This window comes from Ambystoma mexicanum, chromosome 7p, assembly GCF_040938575.1.
Source record: "Ambystoma mexicanum isolate Mex_15411 chromosome 7p, UKY_AmexF1_1, whole genome shotgun sequence".
NCBI lineage: Eukaryota > Metazoa > Chordata > Amphibia > Caudata > Ambystomatidae > Ambystoma > Ambystoma mexicanum.
Genome location: NC_090939.1, coordinates 523230621 through 523257845, shown reverse-complemented (window position 1 = coordinate 523257845; position 27225 = coordinate 523230621). Strand labels below are relative to the sequence as shown.

The 27225-nt window shown below is 45.8% G+C and overlaps 1 protein-coding gene across 6 annotated transcripts in view; it reads left to right on the top strand.

The window, feature by feature from the left end:
* SYTL5 (synaptotagmin like 5) overlaps window positions 1-27225 on the top strand; it is an 885600-nt gene that overhangs the window by 372905 nt on the left and 485470 nt on the right. For all 6 annotated transcript variants that reach the window (XM_069636554.1, XM_069636560.1, XM_069636555.1 and 3 more), the window contains one exon: window positions 15581-15713. In XM_069636554.1, the coding sequence (XP_069492655.1) occupies window positions 15581-15713 (133 nt within the window). The remainder of the gene's footprint in view (window positions 1-15580; window positions 15714-27225) is intronic.

Genomic DNA, 27225 nt, shown 5'->3' with positions numbered 1-27225 from the left:
CTAATTTTCCTTGGTAAAGGACAGTCACTGCTCTGTCTACCATACAGTTGGAAAAAGGCACAGGGCATAAGTTCAGAGATGGGGCCCATGGCTGTCTCTGCCACTAATGTGGGTTTCCTGGCAGAAGCATTATGGAAGATTTAGTTTGCCATTTTAAGTTCATCTCTCTGATAGGCTACAGGACCACAGTGAGGTGTAAATGGAATCCCAGTGTACCTCATGTGGGGCCACCATTCTAAAGGGAAGGGACCCTGGCCCCTCGGGCCACCGCGCGGCTGTCTCCCTGCACCAAGCTGGGAGCTTTGTCACAGATTTATCAACAAGAGAGCTCATCTTTAAAGACAGAGCCAGCTAACTCTCAGATCATGCATAACATAATGCTAATAGACAACAGAACCTTTGTGGATGTGCAGAAGGAAGGAGCTGCAGATACTAGACTGGAGCATCCACTCAGCATCAGACCTCACCAGCAAATCCAGATTCTATAACCCAAAACAACCCATCGTTGACACAGGAAAAAAAACATCTTAACAACCCAAAAATCATTTGAAGTCACACAGAACCCAATGAAGACAATGACCAACCTCACACATTTTGCTTTTGACTCTCCTCTCAAGATGAAGTATGCAAGGATATATGGGCAACATAAATAGGAGAGTACTGTTGTCAAGCCCCTAATTTGATAGTAAAAAAGCACCCTATCAGCAACTTGAGGAAACATGTGCAGGACACTGTCTACCTCAAAGATCCAAATCTGAAAATATTTGCAAAGCAACAGAAGGATAGATCACAAAGCACCTCATTACGAGATGGGTGTTTTTTGCCAGGAATAACGCCAGAGCAAAATATCACCACTGCCAGAGGAATTCCTAAAAATCCATCCAACGTAGAGATACCAGTGTTAATGGTAACATTGTGACTGGAAGGGCACTGACAGTACTTCAGTAATAGCAATTCCCATATTTTATTCCATCCATTTCAAGCATCATATTAATGGTGGGAATGGATAATGAACAGGTCCACACTACATTGTGTGCAGAAGTGGTGCATACCACTACTGTGCACATTTAATGCACAAAAAGGTATTTTCTGACCCTTTTATGCATCCGTGTGTAAGGTGGTGAGAGGGGGCATCAGGGAAGCAAAACCTTTAACCCTCTTGCAATGGCCCTATTAAAATACTTCATTCACCATATTGAAAGGAAATGCTTGCTCTTCTCGTCTGTATGGTGGCACACATTTAAAACACATTTAGGGCTATTATGCATTTTTTACTCCAACCTTTTTTTGGAGATTCAAAATACCAGTTTTCCATTTAGAAATTCCCCCTTCTTGCACTGGTGGCAGCATTGTATTGCCTACCTTTGAATTGGGAGGGTGGTAACACAGGTGGTAAATGGCAAATACAGCCACATTGACCTTTTCCTCCCATCTACTAATGATCCCCAAATCAGGATTCAAATTGTCTTGCCGGATCTTCAAAGGAGTTGCTTAGAGGGAAACCTGATTGCCAATAAAAATCGACTTTTGATAAACACCCAAAAGAAAACTCAGTAAACATGTATCACCAAGACTAGCCTATAAAAATGTATAACCAAATACTTTTGTGCATTCAACCATTGCAGATCAAGAGAAGAAACCATACAGGACACCCTCAACAGATACCATGGACAAGCACCTTGTGGAAAAGCTAAAGAAATGGCACCCAAAATGGCACCAGTAAAGTGTAACATAATAGACAGGAAACCCTAGGCGCAGCAACAACAGAATCAAAATACTGACTAAATGTAAGGAATACTCCGGTTACACAGACAATAGCAAGAAGCTGCAAGCAAGACTAAAGCAGGGCAACAAACACAGGGAAAGAGAGGCAGCAGAGAAGGCTTGAGCATATCGACCATAACCACAGCAAAGATAACCTACAATGGGAACTGGGACACAGATCACAACAGACAACACAACCAATGGATGTCAGGTAGAACATTTCCACCAATGTTGCATCACAGATTAGACACTGTGAAGAAAGGTGGAGTGAAAAATATTTGGCAAAGCCCTGAAACATGTAACACAGTGCCTGAATCATTTGCCAGCAAAATGATGGAGCACCAGAGTTCCTTTAAAGGCTATACGTCAAAAGCGTAACACCTTTGCAAGATGCAGGAAACACAGAAATGTGCAGAGGAAATTCGAGAATGGATGTGGGTTAATAAGCTCCAACTGAACCCCAACAAGACAGAGATGATTATTTTTGACTCTAAGAAGAAACTAGAAATCACCTTCCAAATGTTTCCATCCCCCTCGATATTTGGAAATTTCTCTAAATATACAGAGTCAGTTAAGAACTTCGGGTGGATCTGGCAGTCAAATCTGGGGTATAATCGACATGTCAATCAGATGGTTAAATCACTTTATTTCCATCTGAAAATGTTGAAACCACTTCTCCCTTTCATCCCAGATGGTCATCGAGCAGTGGTTGTGGACTGGAGAGCATGGACTGCTCTCCAGTCTCGAAAAATACAAAGATTATGCAGATGTTTTATTCAAATAACTCCATCCCTTTCACCAAAGCAGATGGCAGCCCTAACAGTGCCTCATCATACTACAAACAAATAAATAACACGTGGCCATACTAGTGCACAAAATAAATAATACAGCCATGGTTGTCAAAAACAAATATAGAAGGCGAATCAAGCAATCTCAGTTTGACATAGACAGAGATATAACTGAACACAGAAACAAACACAAGCTTCTAGGAGTAAGATTCAACACATCCATAAACTTCCCCAAGCCAGAAAATAGCTCCCCAAAATGGCGCACGATAGGCTAGGCTACAGAGCAAGAACTTTGGGGGAATTTCTGAATTAAATCATTACTGCCCGATAAAAAAAATCACTTAAGATTCTGTTTAGACCTATAGAAAATCAGCAACAAACAACTCCTATAAAGCTGAAGAAGACATTAACGCACCAGAAACAGAGACATCCATTTATTAGTGAAAATGGAGTATCCCGGTAACACTCTTACCTAAATTAGATATAATAATTTGGCATTTATATAGCGCTACAAACCCTCGGGTATCTGAGCGCTGCTTATTATTACCCACGGTGTGTGGTGCTCATTTATCGACCTCGGAAGGATGGAAAGCTGAGTTTGGCCCCGCCGGGATTGCACGGATGTAGCAAGCGCTCTACTTGCTGTGCCACTTGACCGGCTTGATCATATCGAATGAAGCGAAGCAAAGATATGCACGCTATTATGAAACCGAGACAGGCAAACAGAATTACTACCCGTTGCTGAACTCTGGAACAAAAAATTTGCAGAACACCTGTTTATATGGAGAATCCTGAACATTGACAATTAATTATCAAATATAGGGCCAGCAATCTCAGGCTGCGGATATAAGCAAGATAACACAAGCATATTTGGAAAGCAGAGCAACCCAGTCTGTTATGAGTACTGGCCCCTTGAGAAACATGATCCACTTCTTTATTCACTGACCCAGACATACAGGTAAGTGGGACTGTTATTATGCAGGATTCCAGCGCACTAGAATACATAACCGCCTGTGACTCCACCAGAGATTAAAACCCATGCATAAGAACTGTTATACGTATGTTCCAGGAAAAGCAACAATTCCTAAATTTAATATTAAGCCAATTAAGTGTGTTAGTGCATCTGAAATGGTACTGAGAGGGTGAAGAATTCCTCTGTCTGCACCTACGTGTATGTAAAATCTGGAGAAAAACCACAGCCACGGAAGTAGAGATCAGTTGTCTCCTTCCTTTCAGTTGCCAGTGTAAGCAAGGCAGGTATTTAAATATTACCAAACAAAAGCCAGATGCGTCACTTGTTCTGGAAACATGGAAAGTGTGGCTCCTTTATTATAACAAAACCAAAAAGAGATATAAAAAACAATGACCCTATAACAGGGCCCACATCTATGGTGCATTCCAGTCCGCACACCACTCCTATCACCTACGGAATCACAGAATACTTTGGTGATTTCCAGTTCTAGCACCCACAGAGGTCCAGTGACTTTTTGGATGAACATATACCTGGATCAAATTGTCCTCCCTCCTGGCCAGTTGTGCCGCTGCAGGACAGAAAAAACACATTCTCGACTTCATCATCCTCTGCATAGTCATATGCATCCTGTGGACCACGGCCAATTGGACCGCAGCTGTTTTGGGGGTCTTCCTCCCGCAGCCTCCTTTTTTTTTTCTTTATTTGTTTTGGTTTATTTAAAACTTTACAAAAAAATGTAATGAAACAAAAAAATTAATTTCAAACATTACTAAAACATTGAGTATAAAACAGGACAGAATCATAACATATCACGCAGCTTTGCTAAAAAATCCCTAAAAGATACAAACAATTAGGAAACCAGTTAGCACAGAAAGTTGATTCAATAGGGTCAATAAGTACCCCCAGGAAGATCATTTAGACAAAACAACACTTGTTTTACAAAAAACGTAGTAGCATGTAGCCTACTCCTAATCCGGTTACCTTCGTTCAAGACAACACATTAACATCAAATATCACTAGATCATCTAAAATCCGAAATATAGCATACTTCTTCATTAAAACTATATACCAATAGTATAACTTAAAGCAAGATTGGTATATATTAATATAGAAAGACAAATAAGTAAAATCATGGCGTGCTCCCAAAAAATTCATTAGCATAAATCACAAAAGTTTTTCAAGAAGGCAGTAACACGTATCCTTAGCGCAGTCGAGTTACCATGTCTCATTTAATACCACAATAACTCTCTATTCACATAAAATGTATGCTCAACAAATTGACCAAAATATAAGATTTGTTGATTCACAAGAGCAGGGCAAGTGAGTAGAATGTGCTCTAGGGTTTCCTCTGTTCCCTCATTATTGCAAAATCTGAATTTCCATTTATCGTTCAACAAGTTCCAATTCTTAAGTATAACATTAGTCTTCAACACATTTGTCCTAAATCTCATAAATCAGTATTCAAAAGGGCACCTGGTTGATGCCTTGCTCTGCCCAGGTGGGTAGCATCAAATATAGAACAAAAATGAGCAAGGTCATGTGAATCTCATTGCTGAAGGAAGAACGAACAAGCTCCTGAATTCGTCACACCTTGACGTGGTGGACACAGAATCATACATACAAATTTCTGACAAATTTTTGACAGGAAAATTCTGTACACTGCAGTTCAGATTTAATTTGTTTGCAGTGAGTGTTTCAGATGCACTTGATTTACTAAAACATAAGATACCTCAACATTTATACATTTTCATGGAATAGTATCAAAATTACATGGAACAAATGTTGAATATTTGTGAAACACAATTCTATTGCTTCTACATCCTTTATGGAATCCTTGGGAAGGAAACTAGAGAACTTAGTGAAGTAGTAGCATGATAAACAGCGTAATTGCGTGAAAAACAATGTAGGGTTGAACAACAACACACAAAAAAACAAGTCAACACGACAGTGTTTCAGCCAAAGGGTAAGCTAAATGAGCTTAGGTGGTGTAGGCCTTCAACAGGACAGGATATTCGTATGGAAGAAGTATCCTATGTGGTCTGTTGGAATAAACACACAGAGAGTGTTTCAGGAATGAGTCAATTCAGGTGAGTCTCGCAGTTGAGAAGTGAATAAGTACAAGGAGAGCCCAGAGTTTACCGATCTGTGGAGCGCAGTGGCTCGAAGAGTCTAAGTGTCTATATACACTGAGAGGATGTCAATGTCCTTGGTGTGGCCATTCCTGTCAGGGAAGATCAAGGAAGGTAACAGGGTCTGTAAATAGCTATTAGTGATACAACTATAGACTCGTGCGAGCACCCCACAATGGCCTCTTTACACAAATAAATATAAGTTACCTCTTGAGTTTCAGCATGCCAACACAATCCTACCAACCTTGATAGAGAGGTTTCCCCATTTCCTTTAGGGAGTTATTAGACTCCCTAAGGGAAAGTGCAAGCCATCTCCATTACCTTTCCTGTTAATTCTTGTGTTTTTTGTTCTGTAGTGTTAAAGCTAGTGACATCTTGCTTGTTCTTATAAGGAGCTTGCCACCCATTATCATTAAGGAATAGTTTATCAGCCAATATTTTCTTTACTATATTAGCTACTTCCTCTTCCTTAGTGGAAGTATTTGAAGTTAAGTTAGTTGTAATTTCAACCGGAGTAGGCAACTCCTTGTTTTTTAAAATAGAGGCTTCGGTTGAGGAAACAGCCGTAGAAAAACATCTGGCATAAGTCGGAGCAGTATCAATAGTATCGACGACTTTATGCCGTTCACTGTGGCCCAAACCAGTGTTAACCGAAACACAGCAGCTCTATTCCAAACACTTGAGTTTTGGCAAGTTGGAGTCTGTTCACTAGTAATCGTATCTTTTATATGGTTTAATATACCCATATTTTCTTTAGGGACTTTGATAGTATTCGCACAGACATGAATTGTGTTAAAAGATCTCCCAGTTCCTATCGAATTTGTCTTAAATATTTCAAAAATGTCATCCAACCCAGTTTTTAAGGTTGATATGTCACAGGACTCTTTCTTTTTCATTACTTCTGACAGCGAGTCCCCAGCCTCACAATATTCATCTTCAGGAGCCTGAATACTTGAAATAGATTGCTTGGGAGCACTCTGCTTCACACCCACCTCAATAATTGCAGGTTGCAAATCCGAGCTCTCCATGTCATCTCTGGCTTCCAAAATGGAATTTTTAAATTTAGGATCTCTTAAGAATTTTCATGAAGAATTAGCCATGGCATTTCCTCTGTTTGTTTTTCATTTGTCATAACCTTTTTTTTCTTGTTTTTTATTTAACATGTTTTTCTGTTTTATACCTATTTCCTGGTCCCCTTCATTTTCCGGGATCTTAGGGCTTATTAACATAGCCTTTACTCCAGCTTCATCAGTTTCATCCCTCACCTTAAGTGATTGAGAATTTGGTTTTGTAATTATTTCCTCAATAGTGTGGGGTTTAGATATAGACGGTATTAATATCGGTTCAAGACTCATCGTCCCCATTTTTGCTTCCATGACTGTTTTCAGAGTAGTAAGCAAGTTTTGCAGTGATTCACAAACTCTTAGGGGGATCTGATCCACGCAGGTGTTGATTTTGACTAGCACTTCCATCTGTCGCCTCAATTCATACAAAATGAGTCTATTGAAAATCCCCATCATAGTACAAATATCGGGATTTTTTTAACCCCCCCCCCCCACCCTTGTCCGAAGGTCCCTCAAGGTTAGTCGATAAGCCCATGAGATCAAAATCAGCAGTGTGAAAAACACTGGGGGTGTCACAGAATGAATCATTTAGGTTGGAGGCAATATTAAACTTTGAAGCCGCATCCCCCCACTGTTGCTTTAGTGAACCTTTCTCCATATTGATGGAGTGTTCTTCTGCAAACAGTGACTGGGAGGTATCTATAGGCTCCATAGGTTTATTGTTAGGGTCATCAAGTGTTTTAAGAATATTAGAACACACTTGCGCAAACTGCAGAAGTTCTTCCTTCTCAGAGCATGGAGGAGGTAAAGGTAATGCTACTAAATGCGCCAAGCTTGCCCTGCACGTGTTTACGGCTGTAAAGAAATTCGCACCTGGGTCCTTCCTCATAATTGGTATTTTTATACCTTTGCCTATGTTGAATAGTTTTGGCGTGACTAATTAGTTGTCCAATATATTTAGCTAAAGAAAGGCCCGAATACCTCAAAAACAGGCTTTAGTGAAATGTGTCAATTATACGCTTCAAATTGGATTACATAGGGAAAATACCACAAAAAAATCACATTTACTCTTTTCAGAGTCAAAAAAATAAAATCTGGGCATCTGCTACCACCTGTGCAAAATGATCTTCTTTTCCGCACCTCCCGCATGTATGTCCTTTGGCTGGGAACTCATGCGCGTGCAGGAGGCCCCATCCACACGGAGGGCATAGAGTCGCACCTGGCTCTCTTCATGGCCACTCCCCTTTTCTTGTTGGCCTACCTCCTTGCCATTTGCCTAAGGACAACACCTCCTCCAACTTCACCCATTGCATGGGGCCTTCTAACTTGAGCTGCTGCCTGGAGATGTCCATAGCCGAGGCACGCACCTCCACCAGATCCTGGCCGCGGCCCAGTTCTAGGATTTAGTCGAGGCTCAGTCCTGGCTCCCTCAGGACCCGCTTCCACAGTTTGGCAGAGCTGCAGCCATAGATTATCTGAGCCCTGATCTAGTCATCCTAAAGGTTGCCCAGAGCGCAAGACAACGCGATGCCATGAAATGCATCAAGGCTCTCCCCTTTATCTTGTCTCTCGCATCTCATCCTGAGCCGTTTATAATCCCGTTTGATCATGGTCATGAAGTATTTGTTCAGTTTGGCAATGGCTGCGTCATATGATTGGTCACTGGGCTGCAAGGTCTTGAACAGTCTCTAGACCGCTGGACTGCCTGAATACAGGAGAGTTGGCCATTTCGCCCTTTCCTTGATCTTGACGGTCTCGAAGAATAGCTCGAGGTTTCCCACCCAGGCCGTACACCGAGGTCCCAGGCTGGCAGGTGCTCCTGCCACATCAAAGGGATAAAGGGGCTCAAGCTGTACATTCTGTCGATATGCCCCTTAATTGTCCTCATCCCCCATGATTGGTACTCCACGTCGCACAGGTCCTTACCACAATGGCACACAAGCACTCACTTAGAGCCACTACCCTGTGGCGTCGCCTCGTGTGGGCCCTGTTGCTTGATGCAGAGTGCAGCCCTCTCTGTGGCTGGATCTGGAGTCCTTTTTTTTTTTTTCTTCTGCTGGGACCGCAAGGCAGGCTCCAATCTGGGGCGGTTGATGGGCTTTCTGGGGCCATGCTTGCACCCCTCTAACCCCCAATGGTGGGGTACACCCTCACCTGGTGCCTGCTCCATGTGCATGTGATGGATGCAGGCCATTTCGTGACTCCTGCCCTAAATGCAACAAACACAGACTGTAGCCCCCTCCCATGTCCTTTCCCTTTGATGGGGGACACAGTGTGAGCACACGCTGGCTTTTCCGTGCCTCCTTTGTCTCACCGCCATGGGCCCACCTTCTTTGTATTTTTCACACCGCCGCTCGGCCCGGGCCTAGAGATCAACCCCACACGATACACATGGTTTAACTTTGTGCCTCCCAGTGTCTCCCACATTAGGGCTGCAGACGCTCACGTGTCTCTCCTTTTCCCTTCCAGAGCTGCCTACCGTGTATCCACAAACTCTGGTACAGAGCGCGCACCCTCCAGGGGTTGGTAGCGCACAGCCACAGCCTCTCCTGGCTCCTCCTTACGTGGATAGGCCGTGGTCACCAGCCAGCAGCATCTACTTTCACCGCCTGCGGGCCCTCTTGTCCCTAGGCCATGCCTCCTCACCACTGTGGCCTATGCGCCTCTCTCCACCACGCTGCCGATGCCGTTTGTGTGGTGGTGAAAACAGGCCTCGAGCAGCCCGCGCACCTTAATGCATGGGGCCCGGACCTCGTCGTTGCCAATGTGGCGGCCCAATCTCGGGGCACCGCAGGGGGCTCCCTGCAAAGTCTGGATCACGGGACTTGGACACATGTGCTGGCGGCACCCAGCTGACACTAGCCTCGGCTCTGGTGGCACCCAGGCCGGGGCTACCACACAGGCCATGTGCACATGTCGGACCAGGTCACAATAAGACACAAAGTCAGAGTTGCCACTTCCTGGGGCTCTGCTGCAGTCCCCCTCACGTGCCAGCAGAGCCCCTTTTATTGGGACGAGTCATGACTCGTCTTCTTAAAGGGGCAATACGCCCACAGTTAAATGGGTGATACACAACAGAAAGGAGCAGCATACTATTGTGAAGAGAACCTTACTAGTCAATTTAGCCCTGTCCTATTACAACGTCGTTTACATTTCTTTAGGTTTATAATATGAGTCAAACTTAGAATTTCCTTTTCATTAACAATCTATGCTTATAAGTGCTGCAGCTTCTCGACGTGCTTCTTAATGCCTGCTTACCTTGTATGTCAACGCTGGCACCATATCGTCAATACAAGTCTTCGCACTAGTTTCCACTCCCTTCTCTCATTTTTGCTCCGTGCTAATATGCGCAGTTTGTTTCATTGTTTCACCCTTACAACATGACTGCAAATAAATAATCAATCATTATTTTTGGAGTCCTTTTTTAATTTTTAATTTTGCATTGGAAAATTCACACTCCTTGAAAATGGTCCATGCCAACTCTATTATTTCCGTGGTGATAATGAACATTGAAAAAGGACTCTAACGCGTTTCTGTTCCTTCTCATTCATGGACAGGTTGTGTTTCCAGCGGGTGTTATGAGTTTTGCCTCAACCGGCCGGCGGCACTCATCTAAGCATGTTGATACGGCACGAAACCTCCCTGCCAGCCTTCGTTCAAGGCTCTTACAGTTTAACTCTGTATAGCACGCTGTTACTCATTGGTACATCCTGCCAGTGGTAATTATTGCTTAAGAGCATTAGTGGCTTGCGTACACAACCAAATAGAAAACCTTTTCTGCTCATTCGCAAAGATCATGCACATGCTCCTGAGGCAATTAACCCCCTTTTCCTCTGCTGTGCTTTGCCAGACCTACGTCATAGCAGTTATTTCATCCACTTGCACAGCTTTATTGCTCTAATAAATAAAGGCAGCGTTTTTAAAAACACTTGTGCATTTATAGCTATACATAAGGGAGTATTAATTATGAATGCGGATGCAATTATATTGGAATTTTCCACGAGGCAGTTTGTCACTGCTGGAAGAATTGCGTCTCACTATAAAAAATAGTATCTAGTTATTTGTTTTTGTGGTTGATTCTTGCCTGTTTGTGCATATTGTAGTGACACCAATGCAGTTGGAATCCACTCCAGTGTTTGGTGGAGCTCTCTGTGTTATGACGGGGTGCCTATCTCAAGAGATGTGGCCACTCAGTCCAAATGGTGGTACTAGTACGTATGTCCATGGGATGCATGGGTAAACCGGTAACAAAGTCTGGCTGTGACATGTGTGCCCTTTCCCCATGTGCACCATAATCTGTTACTCTCTAAACTGAACAGCCAGGTTGGTAATACTTAACAAAGTTTATCATGGGGTATGGCCAGGTATATCCGGGCGCTTGAGTTTGGAAATATGTACTTAGTAACTTGAGAGTGAGTGAAGCAGCTGCAGATGCTGGCACTCTTAGGCTAACCCCTGCCTAGATGTTCAACAAAGAACTAAAACCATGTGTGCCAGTGTCAATCCACTTATGCAGGCAGTCCAGTGTGTCAACCAATTGAGGTATATGTATAAGCTCATAAATTCACCATTAGTTGAAAAGACAAATTAAGTTTTTATTTTTCGCCTCTGTAGCAATTTGCCCTTTTGCCAACACGTGTATCGACCGCTGTGGTCTTCTTCAAGGCAATATTAAAAAATTATAACAGACTGTCGCTCAATATAAACTGTCAAATGTAACATACATAAGCCCCAATAATTAAGATATTGTGTTATTATCATACAAAATAATTCCATAGGAATAAATCATATTTTAGAAACAAAACCCAAAAAAGGAAATATAGGGGAAAATAAAGGTGAGAAAAGAGACAATATTGCGTTAGGTGAATTCTTGCAGTAAGAAACATGAATTCCAATCAAAGTTCGTCATCTGTAAGTCAGAGCTGAGCTGATTAGTGGCATATTGGATTATGTTATCTTAATTCATCAATGAATTGCATGCATCATTAATCAATACATCATTAGAATGATAAACGTTATACTCTGGACTAATAGACATTCCTAGTGTGCTGAGTCCTCTAAATACACTAGGCTCAGTATGCACAAGCTGCGGACCTCAAAAATTATCTTTACATACTTCATCCATGTAATACATGCGAAATTTATGTACACATCATTGGAATTGTAAATCCTATGCTGTGCATAAATAAATGTGCATGAGATGCGTCCTTAAATAATACTGGACTCATTATGCACAGTGTAATGACCTCAGAGATCTGAGTGCGGGACACTTGGGTGCTGCTAAATCCAAGTTAGAAGTGTGGGCACTATCGTCTAAAGCCAACTAAGTAACCTATATTGAACATATTATTCAATAGCTAATTGCCGGTCACAGACTATGACAGTGGTGGGACTATTCCATTCAAGCTGTTACAAATTCATCAAAGATACACGTCAACTTTCATTTAACTACTTACCCACTCGGGGTATCAAGTTCCCAATATTCAAAGAGATGGCAAAGTGCCAATGCACAGTCAAATGTCCATGCGATCACCAATTTAGAAGGATGCTGTGCTGCAAGTATAACAAGGCCAAGATGTATGACCGCATCACTGAGGGTGGCAAAGGATTTCTTTCCAACATTTGGTATCAAAATATTATTTGAGTGAACCATAAACACTTATTTAAGGCAGCAAAGTAACTCACCACTTCTTGTTATATCTAGTACGTGTTTGTGTAATAGATTGTCCTCAAAATTGAAGCTTCCCGCTAGATTAAGTCCCCACAGTCCATATTCCTAGAGTAGATCAATAGTCCAATTGCTGTTAGCGAAATGGCCCTTGGTGTTATCATTAATAGCAGTTGAGAACCACCTCAGTGATGCAAATACCTTACTGTTAGATGTGAACCCCTCCGTCCTGTTGGCTTCCTGACGATGCAGTACCCGGCCTGTCTGGCGTCCACGTGCAAATGCTCTGCGGCACCATCAAGGCTTGTGTTTATGTTGGAGAAGTGGCATCATGCACATAATACGTGCGCTGAGACATGTAAATAATTGTAACACCACTATTGCCAGCGCGTTCCTAGTGTTAAAAAGACCCTCTGGTTGCATTGTAATTGCAGGTAATAAGAGATGTTAAATTCCATATTGAATAGAATCAGATCTGGGACTCGTTAAATGTTATGAGTCGATATGGCACTCATTAAGTATTACGAGTCAAATTGCCTGTAATCTAAGAAAGTACCTCCCGAAAGCACACACTTCTAACTTGGATTAAACTGGACCTCTCTGAGGTCACTATACTGTGCACAATGAGTCCAGTATTATTTAAGGACGCAGCATCTCATGCACATTTATTTATGCACAGCATAGGGTTTACCATTCCAATGATGAATAGATAAATGACGCATGTAATACATGGATGAAGTAAGTCAAGATAGTTTTTGAGGTCTGCAGCTTGTACATGATGAGCCCAGTGTATCTAGAGGACTCAGCACCCTGGGGACATCTATTAGTCCATTGCATAACGTTTATAATTCTAATGATGTATTGATTAATGTTGCATGCAATTCATTGATGAATTAAGATAAAATAATCCAATAAGCCACTTATCAGCTCACGCTGACTGATAGATGATGAACATTGATTGGAATTCTTGTTTATTACCGCAAAAATTCACCTAACGCAATATTCTCTTTTCTCTTCATTTCTCTTCCTTTTATTTTCCCATATATTTGCCTTTTTGGGTTTTGTTTCTTAAATATTATTTATTCCTATGGAATTATTTTGTTTGATAACACAATGTCTTAATTATTGGGGCTTATGTATGTTACATTTGACAGTTTATATTGAGCGACAGTCTCATCATTTTTTAATATTGCCTTCAGGTCCACAGAGGTCGAAACTCATGTAGCCAAAAGGGCAAATTGCTACAGAAGCGAAAAAATATAAACTTAATTTGTCTATTTAATGGTGCATTTATGATCTTAAACAGGTTGGTAATACTGTCTGCTAGTCGGTGAAGTGTGCATGAGGGGTTCCGGCCTACAAAGTTGCCAGTGTTTGCCAGCTGGCATGCTCATTAAGACCGATGCTGTCTGTGCGGAGCTGGAAAATCCACAGTTGTTCTCTTCTATAGAGTGATGCATGCAGGTCACCTCCTCTGCGAGGGACCACAATTCTCTCCATAATGGTCCATGTAAAATGAGAGGGACAATGTCCCTTAAGAAGGAAATGTTCAACAAGAGGTGCAGTGACCGTTTTTGTCCTAATACAGGATCAGTGTTCCCCAAGAGGTGTTTTAACAGACCGGGTTGTCATCCCCACATATCTTAAATTGCAAGGGCACGTAATGATGTAGATAACGTTGCTAATATTGCAATTTGTAAAGATCTTTTGATTCCAGGGGTAATGCCACCCTATATCGATCGACTTACTACTGGTATGTGCACGCACACTACATTGGCCAGATGGGGCGTGTCCTACTGGGCCGGGTTGATTCCATAGTGTCAGCTGCTCTCTCCTCTATTTCTTTATATGTGTTGACAAGGGAATCTCAAAGGTTCCGTCTTTGCTTCATAGCGAATCTAGGTGGTCAGATGTTGGATGAGCCCACGTTCAAGATAGGCCATAGTTTGATCACTTACATCTTGATTTGGTTGGCCAAAGGGGAGAAACTGAGTATCGCAGTGATAGTGTCTGGTTGGTCAGTTTTCTCATGTTGTTCTAGAGTGATGAAGTGACGCTGCTCAGAAGCTCTGTTCCTTTATTGCTGCATGTGCCTTGTACCCACTTCCTAATGACTTTGTCCCACCAGAGCCTGGCACCTTGCACCTGCCTCTGACTCCCAGGCCTACCACTACCTCTGTTGCTTCACAGCATCGAGTAACTGGTGTGAGCTTCTGACTGTCGTGCAGCTTCACTGTCTGCATGTCCTCACAATGTCTGCGGTCTCTCACGCCTCGTGCTCTTGGGCTATCTCACTGACACTATACTTAACTGCATAATAGACTGGTGTATGTACTTGCCATGTTCACGTATAGTCTGGCCCCTCAAACTGGCCTCTGACACTCTCACCCTTTCTCGATCTTAGTTCATGCCCAGCGGCTTTGACATGTGCTGGTTCGCTCGTCTTTGCCCTCACTCACCATCTTTCAGTCAGGAATCTGCGAACAGATAATATCCCTCACCTGGCTCTGAACGGTCTGCTTCTCAGATTCTTGGCTTTTCACCAACCAACCATATACCTGTGCCTTCTTCTCTCACTTAAACTGTGCTCCCCCTCACCGCTACTCTCTGTCCTGTCCACAGTGCCGCAGATCCCTTCAGGTGAATAGTGAGTCTGCTGTGCTCGGTTACACTGCTTCATTTAGATGCTGTAATAGGCACTTCACTGCACGTACCATTATAAAACCTTTCACAGATTGCCAGTGCGGGCTATTGATGTGTTTATTCTTCTTCAGGAGAGGCAACCCTAACTATGAGACATATAATGGGTAATGAACATGGGTGGTTTTCTATGTTGTACTGCAATATATACTGTTCTCAATTCATGTGACTAAGGAGTATGGGACTTGCCCTACTTTTCGAAGCAAAATGGTGTCTGTTCAAAATTACTAATTATGTGAAGTATGATAAAGCGTTAAGATTCAATTGCTAATGCTCCTGTGACTCAGAATGGTTATTTAGTGAGAAAGGGCAGCAGCTGCCATGAGCAAGACATCATTGTCAACAGTGGTATTTCACTGGGCATGGCGCTGACCTTTCCAATGCAGTGGGCAGGGATCCTTGGGACTTGCCTAGTTCCCTTGTCAGCTGTAAATTGTCAGCGTCCTTCATCTGTGATTGGCGATACTGATTTTCGTTTTCTTTTCTTTTCAAAGATCCTCTACAAGTTAAGGGTGACAAAGGCAAGAAAAAAGACCAACCCCAGCCAATAACAGAAGATAAAAATGATTCAGCGCCTTCCACGGGAAGTGAGCAGAAAGGGGCAGACGATGGATCCCGACTGAAAGGGTATGAATACTTCACTTAAGAATACTGTAAAAATGGATGCAGTCTCTGGCCACTACTTGATCTTTGCCTTTTTTCCAAACCTACACCTACACCATTGTGAAAGGCAGTAAAACAGGCACTACCTTACGTTTTATTTGTTTTAGTGTGGCACAATTGTGTCTGTTTGGAAAACGCTGGCGTGTGCACATACTTCTTTCGGTTCTGTTGGCTGTGGTCTCCTGTTTAATGTGTACCGTGCTGGGCAAATCCTAGTCTGCACTTTAACCTAGGGGAGCACGGATTAAACTTCAGCCATATTGGGAGACTTGCATCTGGTTGTTCCCAAAGTTCCAACAACTAGCTGTGCAGTAAGTCAAGCACAACTTGTTAAATCTTGCTCTATAGGAAATGGAGCCTAAGCGACTCTTATTATGTAAAAAATTATTCTGCAGAAAATCCTTTGTATGCTGAGCCAGCGTTGGTACCACAAACAACTCGCCCATCAATTTGGGGGAGATCAAAAAGTAGTCCAGTCGAGATGCTGAGTTGTGCACACAGGAGTGGTATGTGTAATCCAATGTCACTTGATTTCTGACCCTCCATATATCTGCGATCTACCACATCGAGCACATGTCCTTGAGTTTCCCAGTCATCCTGGGTATCTGATGGTGTGCGCCTCCTGTGCGGTCTTGGCCCTGTTCCATGACCGTGTTAAAATCCCCAGCCCAGATTATTTCCCGATGTGACATTTCCCCTAGGTGGCAATCAATCCACCCCAGTTTTTCCGTCGCATTATTGGTTTGGGCTATAGTAGTTAATCAGAGTATACAATTGGCCCTGTATGGTTCCTTGCATCACCAGACACCCCCCCCCCCTCCTGGTCTTTGACCATTGTAGTTAAGCTGAACCCCACTGAGTTGTGAATGAGAATACACACCCCTCTTGAGTATGATGAATACGAAAAGAATTAGCTGTGACATCCCCAGCTTTTCCGAAATTTTGACTCTGTGTCCGATGTCAGTCTCCTGTAGGAACCCTAATCCCACACAATGTCTTTGCAAGTATAGTAATACCCTATGCCCTTTCAATGGACAGTTCAGGCCCCTCACATTCCATGTGATATTCCTAAGTGACCTGGCCATTGCTTAATCCCAATAACTTTTCTGCCACGTATTGCCCATTTACCAGTGTGCCCTGTACCACAGTGCTATGTACTTTCAGATCTTGCTGATGAATCCCACCTTTAGCCCCAACTATAGCATCCCCCACTCCCACCAGCAACCCCAACTCGCCAGTTCCCTCCCTCCCCTTCCTCCCAAACATACGTTTGCCCACGCTTGGGAGGGGAGGGGGCTCATCAGAACCCAGTCATCCCAGTAACCCAGTTTGTAGGTAATGTTTCAGCTGCTGTGATGTATCGGCAGCCACTTAATTCCTTTGTTTCACATCTTGTGAACCATCCAGGATAGTGTTCGATTAGTCATTATTGCCTCTGTCTCGAGGGCCCTTAGTAGAAATTCTAGGAAGGAGTTTGGCTCCTGTAGTGTGGAAAAATTGCGTCCTGCCATTGGGTTCAATTCTCAGTTTCAATGGAAACAGCATAGCATATTTAATGTGTCTCTCCCTGAACCTTCTCTTTATGTCTATAAAGGTCTTCCTGGAGGATTGTACCCTATCCGAAAAGTCTGGAAACCAACGGATCTGTGCACCTTGAAATCTCAGGGTACCTCTTTCTCTGGCCTTCCAGACTTCTGCTTCTCTATCTCGGTAATTCAGCAATCGAGCTATCAGCGGGCGGGCAGGTGCCACTGGTATAGATTTCCTACCACTGGGTCTGCGGTGGGCTCTCTCCACGCTAAATACACCCGAGAAGTCCTCATTGCCAAGAACCTCTTTCAGTAGGTTCTCGCCCATTGCCTCCATGTTGCGTTTGTCCGCTGTCTCCAGTACTCCTATTATCCTTAGTTTATTTCCCCAGGATCGGGATTCCAGGTCATCCCGTTTATCCAGAATTTCTTTCATTGTGCGCCTGAGCTCAGCTAGGTCTCTAACTCCTGTATTAGTCCCGTCATTGACCGTGGATATTCTGCTCTCAGCCTCATCCAGCCGTTCACCATGTCTGTCCAAGCATACATGCATATGGTCGACTTTGCATGTTAATGTGTCCATTTTGCCATGGAGTGATTGGATGCTAGCTTGCACCTTTCCTACCATAGCTTTAATATCACAGAATACATCACCAGGATCTGGTTTTTCGATCTGTGAAGATCCCTCGCGGGCCCCTCATCACACCTGGATGGTCTAGAGTGTGTAGCAGTCTCAAAATGCAATTAGGATTGCTGTTTATTGGACTTTTGTGCTTTTGACATGATGCTGCAGCTGGCCGGTTGACCCGGCAGTGGGAAATGCTAGTCTCTCAGTACTGAGTCGTTAAGCAGATGATGCAGGTATATCCGCCCAGTCAAGGTTTTTGTTTTTGCGGGGGGGGGCGTGGTCCTCTTGGGGTCTCACTGGGACCAACCCAGGGCGAATTCACCAGGGGATACCAGGTTCTGAAAATGGCAGTGGAGGACCCTTTCAGAGTGATGGTAGGTACCAGTATTGATAGGATGTGCCTCTGTCTGAGCAGCTGGGAAATAGGCCGCTGCCAGATCTGCATTGGTGCAAGAAAGCCCCTCTTGTTGGTCCGGAAGATGTTGGTGGGCAATATGATATCCTTGATGCTTTCTGCAAACAAGCGATCGATGTTATGATTTGAGGGGAGAACAGCAACCACCCTATGGCCAGGGAGAATTGGTCGTTATCCCGTATCGTGTGGAGTACTGGGGACCTACCACCAGTCTGCTCATGCCCTCCAAGTTGGTAGTGCTCCCTGTGTCCCGGGAGCACCACTAGCCAATACCAGAGTTCTACTTCTGCCCGTGTGATGTGGGCTGATGGCTCCACAGCTTCATTGCCCCTCGGGTCTGGCAACTCTGTGGGACTCTGTTCAGCTCCCGGATCCTATTGTGAGCCTCCAGGATGCTAGTGGTGCGTATCACATCCCACTTCTGGTCCAGGATTGTGTGTGTCAAGGACCCTACCATTGTTGCAACCATTTGCTTGCCCCTGTGCTGCCTCTCAGGGCTCACATCGCTGATGGGGGCTCACCGCCTGAGCTGTCGTTCTGGCAGGGTTTAGATCCTCACGGGGAAGGGGGCACCACGCCCCCTGTTGCCCTCTCCCCTATCTCCTCACTTGCTACACCGCTGGGATCTTTTCCCGCTTGGGCTTTCTGGCGTATTCTTTCTGGGCGGTTCATCCAAAGCCACTCGTCTCACCCGCTTTCTTTCTGTTCCTCATATATGCGCTGGGCCGTGTAGGAGCTTTCTCCCGGTCACGTAACACGCCTCCCTCTGATGGTGTTGCGAGGCTCAATGGGGCCTGTCCGCGCTTCGTGGGTCTGGCACCAGTGGATTTAGCCTCCGCTCCCCAGGGCTCACCTCGGATATTGTGTAGGCTTTAGTTGCATGTACTATTGTGTAATGCTTGTTTCGGAGCAGCAAGTTCCCTATTTACGCAATCTTGGTGTTGTATTGTCAGTTTTTGCTCTTGGGTGTTTTTAACTTCACCTCTTTGCTCTTTGTGTTTTTCTCTACTTCTTTCACGGCACACCTGAGATGCTTTAAGAGGGAGAAAATGGAAGGAGAAGATGAAGAGGAGCTGGGTTTCCCCTAGCAGGAGTAGAAGGATTCCCCCATGGTGGAATGGGGGGGTGGAAGGGGACGGGATCCTCATGCTGTTTGTTGACACCAGTTCACAAGCCTGAGCCACACATCTTGGCCTATCCTCTGATTCAGCGGGGGCCTCAGAGGCATTTGGGATGCATCAAGAGAAGGGGTTGGGCACAAGGCAGGGCAAGGGTCTTTGAAGGTGGGCCTGACTAGAACAGAGGGTGGGAGGGAGGCCCTCGAGGAGAGGTTCCCATGGAAGCAGGTCAGACAAGACCTCTTGTTGATACCCCAATGATGGTATGGCCAGTGGATGAGCATGACGGAATGATCCTCATGTTGGAGAAGGGGGTGGCAGCAGAAAGCCGCAGTAGAAGTATGACATGGCTCCTGTTCAGGTTAGGACATTGAGGAGTAAGCAGTATCAAGCCAACAGGGTGGGGGTGCTGATACGGATGAGAAGGAGGTCAAACAGGAGTAGCCACAAAGGTAGTACCAGCTTGTGGATGTGCCGTAGCAGGTGGTGGTTCTACCTGAGAGTGAGCAGCAGGAGGTAGAGGGGGAAATAAGGAGGTAGTAGAGGATGAGGTTTGCTTTGCTCCTGCCATTTCAGAGGGGGCAAAGCAGTCAGAGGAGTACCAGGGGGCTGCAACCTCTATCCCCTCACATAGCCATCATGGATCTGGGAGTATTTTACCCTGCCATCAACGAAGACCATCAGGAGGGTGGAGAATGAGGTCCTATACATAGATGTTGTGGGAAGAGGGTGAAGTGGGAGGAAAAAGGAAGATCAAGCATAACTCCCTGGGGATCTTGAAAAAACCACGTTTGCCATTGGAACAAAGATATTTGCTGGGCAAATTCGTTTTTTGCCTCCAATGATCCCTCCAGTGGTCTGGTTGCAACCCCCCCCCAGAGGTGATGACCAGGAGGCATGTCTTAGGTCAGGCCAGGGCTAGGGTGCAGGACATCCATAATCGGCACACTGTGCGAAAGCCCCAGCAACCGTCTAGCTTGCCAAATTGGTGCCAATGTGACTGGCAATAGTGGCAGTGGTAGGCCACTGTTTCTGGTGCCACTCCAAGAGGTGACATTGCTCCACTGTTAGCACTCATCGATCACCCTCTGTGGGAGCACAAGGTGTTTATTGGGTGGCTGCAAGAGAACTTTTGTGGTCGGATACACACTGTGAGAGAGCCTTAGAACTTTAAGGAGTGACTGCACTGTGAGAGGGAACCTGAGAACATTTGGCAAATGGTCCTTGTGATTGTGAGACAATAGCAGGATCCAAAAATATGACTGGCACAATTCAATGATATGTGTATGTCAACAACTGGTCAGGGCTTCTTAGTCACTAATACAGGTAACCGTTTCCCAGTCACACATGCCACAAAACGTCCCCATTCTACTTTTCGGTGTCCTAATTGTAATGGATGACAACTCATCAACATCATCATAACTGGTGTGACGGCTGGTAGATGTTGTTTTGATAGATAATCTTCTGCAATGAAATGAATGCTCATTTTATGTATTTTTAGTGGTTCAACATGTGTACTGAAAGGCTTCTGTGATTAGAGACAATAGTGCAGCTTCACTAACAACACTCTTCGACTCCACACAAATCAAAAGGAAATCACACACGTGCCACTGGGTAGAAAGATCACTTGCTCTATACTTTGTTGGGTCATCATTCCTTCCCAGAGATGAAGTGTCCAGTAGATAGTCATCAAGCCTATGTGCAGCTGAGGGTCGGATGTGCGTTACTGTTGATGACCTGTCTGTATGCAAGATGCTCAAATCCTTTAGGACGGTGGCCAATGGACTCTCCTCCACATAGTCTTCATCTGCACTGATCACAAACCTTTCAAGATGTGCAGTGATGTACTTCCTGTGAATGCCGTCAGTCTTCTCAAGCTTGACACTCCCAGTGTAGTTTACACATTTTGGGCTAGTTGATGTTCTTCCTGCTGACTGCATTCCATTTGAGCTGCTGCAACATCCTTGCACATTTGCAGTGTTTCCTCTTAGTGATTTCCACTGTAGATCCTCCTCCCCCTAGACATACAGAAGTAAAACAGCCAATTTCACCTTGAGTCCATAAAGAAAGGCAGCAGGTACTTAATGTTAACTTTAAAGCCAACTACATGTGGGTCACCACACAAGGTTGATAGCAGGTCCTTCAGAATATGTGTTGCATCAGCATCTCCTGGAAATGCACGGTCCCTTGCAGTGTTGGTCAGCAACATTAGAGGGAGAACATCGCTGCAGGATTCATGGTGACAGCTAACCCACTTGGTAAAGTGAGTGGCTTCCTTGAAAGATCTTAGCGCTAAGTAGATGTTAGACAGCAGCTCCCAACCGAAAGTGTCATAATGCCCCATCTCAAGCTCTGCCGTGTGTGTTGTAGTAATCTGTGATGCCACTGCACTGCTCACATAGCCTCTCCAACATATACAAATCAGAGGTCTAACTGGCGGCCACAGAGATTGTCAGGTTTTGCAGTGGCAATTTGGGCCACACCTGCAGATTGTGCAGTGAGTATTTGCCTGATGTGCCTGGATGAAATGTTAGCCGATCCTATGAGCTTCAGCAACCATTTCGTATGCAGGCTGAACATAGCTTATAAAGTGTGTGACCACAAGTTAAAAAACATGCACAAACCATGGAGCATGCATTGCCATTTTGTAAAGCAACAATGACATGTGATTGCATTGTATGCTGCAAAAAAGGACCAAAATGCAAATTTGGAGAGCTTATCTGCTGTGCCACAACCTCCTCTTACCTAGAGGTCAACTCCATGTGGCTTCTTCCCTGAAGCCCGTGCATGCAGAACATCGCCTGGTGCAGAATTACATGCACCTGCTGCCCCCTTGCATTACTCTGGGACCACTTTTGGCTGGTAAAGGAAGGAAAGGCCACTCACTCTTCTGTGACATTTATCTCATTAGTAGCTGATGAGTAAATAAGAATGAACCAATGTCACACGCACACTCACATCATTGCTCGGGAGGATAGCTCAGGGGCAACATGCTCACCTTGGAAGCAAGATGTCATGGAGCACCACAGGTACGATTCCCAGGTCCGCGCTTAGAAACCTCTGGGTATTAAGAGCGTTATAAATAACCTATCAGATCATATCATTCATCCATTAATTCACGCATGAGACCTCTATGGGTAGCTGAACATCAATTGTGATATTTTAAGAGAGAGGCAAGGGATGAATTCACATTAACTAAATGTCTTATTCATTTTCTGAAAAGAGGAAATCTCAAAACATTTACCTGTGAATGCCTAGGGATTTCAGTATCATGCATCTGATAGTGCAGTGATCTCTGTAACTGAGGGTTGTCAATATGCGAATATTGACAATTGCAGCATTTTTATCTAGACTTATGTTTATTGGATGGCATTTAAGTGATGCTATCAAAATGTAAGCAGCCCACTCTTATACCTGCCATCTGTGTTGTGTGTCCCAACGGTGTATGGGGAGCCACTCATACATGCACACACACACAGTCATGCACAGAGATGCAGGACGCGATGTTGCCGGTTGCATCACCCGGCGGCAACTGCCGCACGGACTTCCTTTATTCCATTATGCATGCATGGGCCCAGACGAGACTCGCGCATGCCCAGTGCACACTCGGGACGTCACATCCCTTTTTATCTTTAATAACAAACAACAACATGAAATTAACTTAGTAAAACATTAACTGGAGGGACCTGACCGCAGGTCTCTTCCCATCACTTTCTGACGGCCACCGGTATCCTGAGCTCAGTCCCCTGAGTCCAAAACATAGTCCTTGAGACGGGCAGGCGGTCTCCTGGACACTCTTGAGGGATACCTAGACGTGACTGGTGGGGCCTCCGTGCTCGCCTCTGCCGCTGGGGCTCCGATGTTCATGGGTTTTTCACCCAGCTCTTCAGGGCCCTCTTCCTGGGCGGGCACGGCTTCTGGACTGGACATTCCTGTTGATGTGTCCACCTTCTTGAAGAAAGACACATTACGCGTGACCATACCACGCTCACAGGCGGCCGTCACCATGGTCCCCTTTACATGGGTGACCTTCCAAGGGTGTGGTTCAAACGGTAGAGCTAGCTTCCCTTCGGGGTGACGGTTTTTGACTAGCACTGAATCTCCGACACGGATCTCCTTGCCCTGCAGGCCTCGTCTGTCACTTTCCTTCTGGTTGTGTATGGCCCGCTCTTGTCGTACTTTTTCATTGTCTATGATGCCCGGACTCCTACCCTCAATTTCAGGTATCATTCCTCTGGGGCAGCGCCCAAACAGTGCCTCCGCCGGGGCGACACCCATGGACTGATGGGGTGTGGTCCGATATTCCCGCAAGAACTCCACTAGCTTCTTCTGCAGGTCATCACCTCCGTTGGCCGAGATCCTCAGCACTTTATTCAGCGTGCGCATCATTCTTTCCGCTTCTCCGTTAGCGCGAGGCCACAGTGGCGAGACTCTGCGGTGCTGTATTCCCCTATCACGGAGATATTGTGCAAATTGGTTGCCGGTAAACGGCAGCCCGTTGTTGGAGCAGAGCATCTCCGGAAAACCATGTGTTGCAAACATTCTGTCGAATGCCCTTGTGGTGAATTCTGTTGCCTTCGATTCTACCACCTCCAGCTCCGGGTATCTCGACCATTGGTCAACGGCTACCAGGAAATACATGCCCCGACCCATCGAACCAAAGACTACATGGATTGTCCCCCAAGGCTTCTCACTCCGCTCCATCGAGGTTATGGGGGGAGCCCTTTCTCCCGGGGTCGCCGCCTGGCAAGCCAAACACCTTTTCACTAAGCCCTCGACCTTTTCTTCTAGATCCGGAAACCACACCTTTGGTCGTAGTCTCGCTTTTGTTTTGACCACCCCTTGATGTCCGATGTGTGCCAGTTCGAGCACCCGCCTCCTTAGTGTCTGCGGGATTACGATTTGCCTCCCTCTCAGTAGCAGACCATCATCAGAGATCGAGAGCTCCTCCTTTACCCGCCAGAGTGCCTGAAGATCTCTCTGGGCCTCCTGCTGGCGCCGGGAGTTGTTGCGCAGCATCTCCCTCCATTCTCCACTTCTAATAGCCTCCTTAGTGATGTCAAAAACTTCATCCTTGGATGACTCTGAGGCAATGGTTCATCTCGACAGCGCTACGGGGAGCGCCCCCTCCACCACATGACAGAGTAGTCCCTGGCAGTCTGACACCTCTCCAGGGTGACGTGATAGGTAATCCGCCGGATTGTTGGTGCCTGGCCTATATATCAGTCGCACCCCATACTCCATCAGTGCCAGCATCCACCTCTCTATTCTTGGTATTGGTAGTAGGGGCTTGTGGTCTGTTACCACTGTCACAGGCTTTCCCAAAATATATAGGCGGAAATGGTGACAGCCCCACAAAATGGCGAGCGCCTCCCTCTCAATTTGCGAGTATCGCATTTCAGTATCAGAGAGGGCCTTGCTGGCGTATGCAATGGGTCTCATGTCTCCTCTTCCATCCGGCTGCAAAAGCACTGCCCCCACTCCCACCGGACTGGCATCAACGACAATCTCTGACTCTACAGCGGGGTTAAAGTAGGCCATAGTGTCCCCATCCGACAGGGCATTTTTGAGGGCTTGAAACGCCTCCTGTTCCTTGCCTTCCCACTTCCACACTGCATCGCTTCTGGTCAATGCTCTGAGGGGCTCTGATAAGGAGGCGAGGCCCTTGATAAAGCGTCCACAATAGTTCACCATCCCCAGGAAGCTTCTTACCTCCGTGGGGGATGTTGGCGCTGCTGCCTCTCGAATGTCCCTGATCTTCTCCGGGTCCGGTGACACACCCGCTGCGTGAAATATGAAACCAAAGAAGCCAATCCGATCTTTGAGGAACTCACATTTCTGGCGGTGCAAGGTGAGGCCTAGGTCGTGCAACCTCTTGAGTGTGCTCTCGAGCCTTCTCATGTGCTCGGCTTCTGTGTCCGCAAACACCAAGATGTCGTCACTTATGTTCAACACCCCTTTTAGGCCTGCGAGTGCCCCCCTTATAGTGTTCTGAAAAACCTCCACCGCTTAGGAGATGCCAAAACTCAGACGTTTAAATTGGTGAAGCCCCTTGTGCGTCGTGAAGACGGTGATGAACCTAGAGTCTTGGTGGAGCTCAAGCTGGTGATAGCCCGCTCGTAGGTCTAATTTCGAAAATACTCTCGCTCCCTGTAGTTCGCCTATAATATCGTCCAGCGTTGGCGTAAGGTGTCTCTCCCTCTTAATTGCGGCGTTGGGGAGACGCATGTCCACACAAATTCTCACAGCCCCTGGCTGCTTCGGCTTTGGCGCCACTACTATGGGGGATACCCAGGGTGTCGGCCCTTCCACCCTTTCATTTATGTCATTGTTAACCAGCAAGCGAAGCTCCTCTTCCACCTTTTCTCTCAGGTGGAACGGAATCCGCCTGTGCTTAAGGGCGGTTGACCTGATCGTATTATCAATGTGCAGCCGCACCGGTGGTGCTTTTAACTTTCCGACCCCTTCAGAAATGCCTGTAAATTTGTTTAACAGCACCTCGATGTCCATTTGATAAACTGCCATCGTAAAATGGACCAAATTCAGGGCCTCGGACGCTGCACAGCTGAGTAACGAGTGGCAGCTCACGTCCGTAACGAAGAAACGTGCCTTTATGGTCTTGCCTTCCTTGGACACGGGCGCTATGAACACGCCATCAATTGGAAGGGGGGTATCCCCTCCAAACGTAAAGATCTTGGCAGTTGATGTGCTTAGCGCCGGAGGTCCCGGAATCCTCCGATAGTGGTCTGCGGCCAGCACACAGACCCATGCACCTGTGTCGATGAGCACTTGCGTCGGCACCCCCTGGATGTCCACTACGCACTTAGGCTGTCTCTTGTTCTTGGCACCGGAAGCAATGTTCGAGATGAAGAATACTTCTTCTTCTTCCTCCTCCTCCTCTTCTGCCATTTGCAGCCTCTGTATCTCCTGCTCCAACGCCGCGATGCTTCGCATTTTCCTCGAGCCACCGCCACGTGCTCTGGCTGGGCCTCTCTGCACTGACACCGGGGCGGGGGCGCGACACATTCGGGCATAATGGCCAGGTCCATTGCATCTGCCACACGACCTCTCTTTGGCTGGACATTCCTCTGAGTGGGGCAGATCATATCCACACTGCTGGCAAATGCCATCAGACCCCGCAGTAGAGCGAATTTCCTGCTTTCTCTGCCCCCACTTGTCTCTTGACATCGACCGTTTCCCCATGGCGAACGCTTCCTCCGATGTTCCTGGACGCACCGCCGCGTCCATTTTCGCACCTCTGGACTCGGCCAGCTCAAATGTTCTGCCACTGTCCAATATCTGCTGCAGGGACCAGCCTGGTTCTCTTAACACTTGTCTCCGCAGTTTGCTGGAGCTGCAACCCTGTAGAACCTGATTACGTATCATGCACTCATCATTGTCCCATCGACAAGTGGTGGCCATCATTCGAAGCCGGGCACAAAACTGGTCGAGCGACTCCTCCTCTCTCTGCTTTTCCCCGCAGAAGAGGAACCTCTCGTAGTCGACATTCGAGAGCGGTATGAAATAGTTCTCCAGCGCCTTCTTCACCTCGGCGTATGTGCCTACCTGCAAGTTGAGGGACTCGTAAATGCGTAACACCTCAAGGCCTGCCGAATATAACAAGGTGGCCCTCTTTGCATTGTCATCATTAATCCCCGTTGCTGTAAAGTACATATCCAGTTTTTTTATCCAAAGCCGCCATCTTGGGCCCAGTTTCGAAGGGGGGCCTGACACATCAAATTCTTGCATAGGTAACAAGGCTCCCTGTTGTGCTCTCGCCGCCACC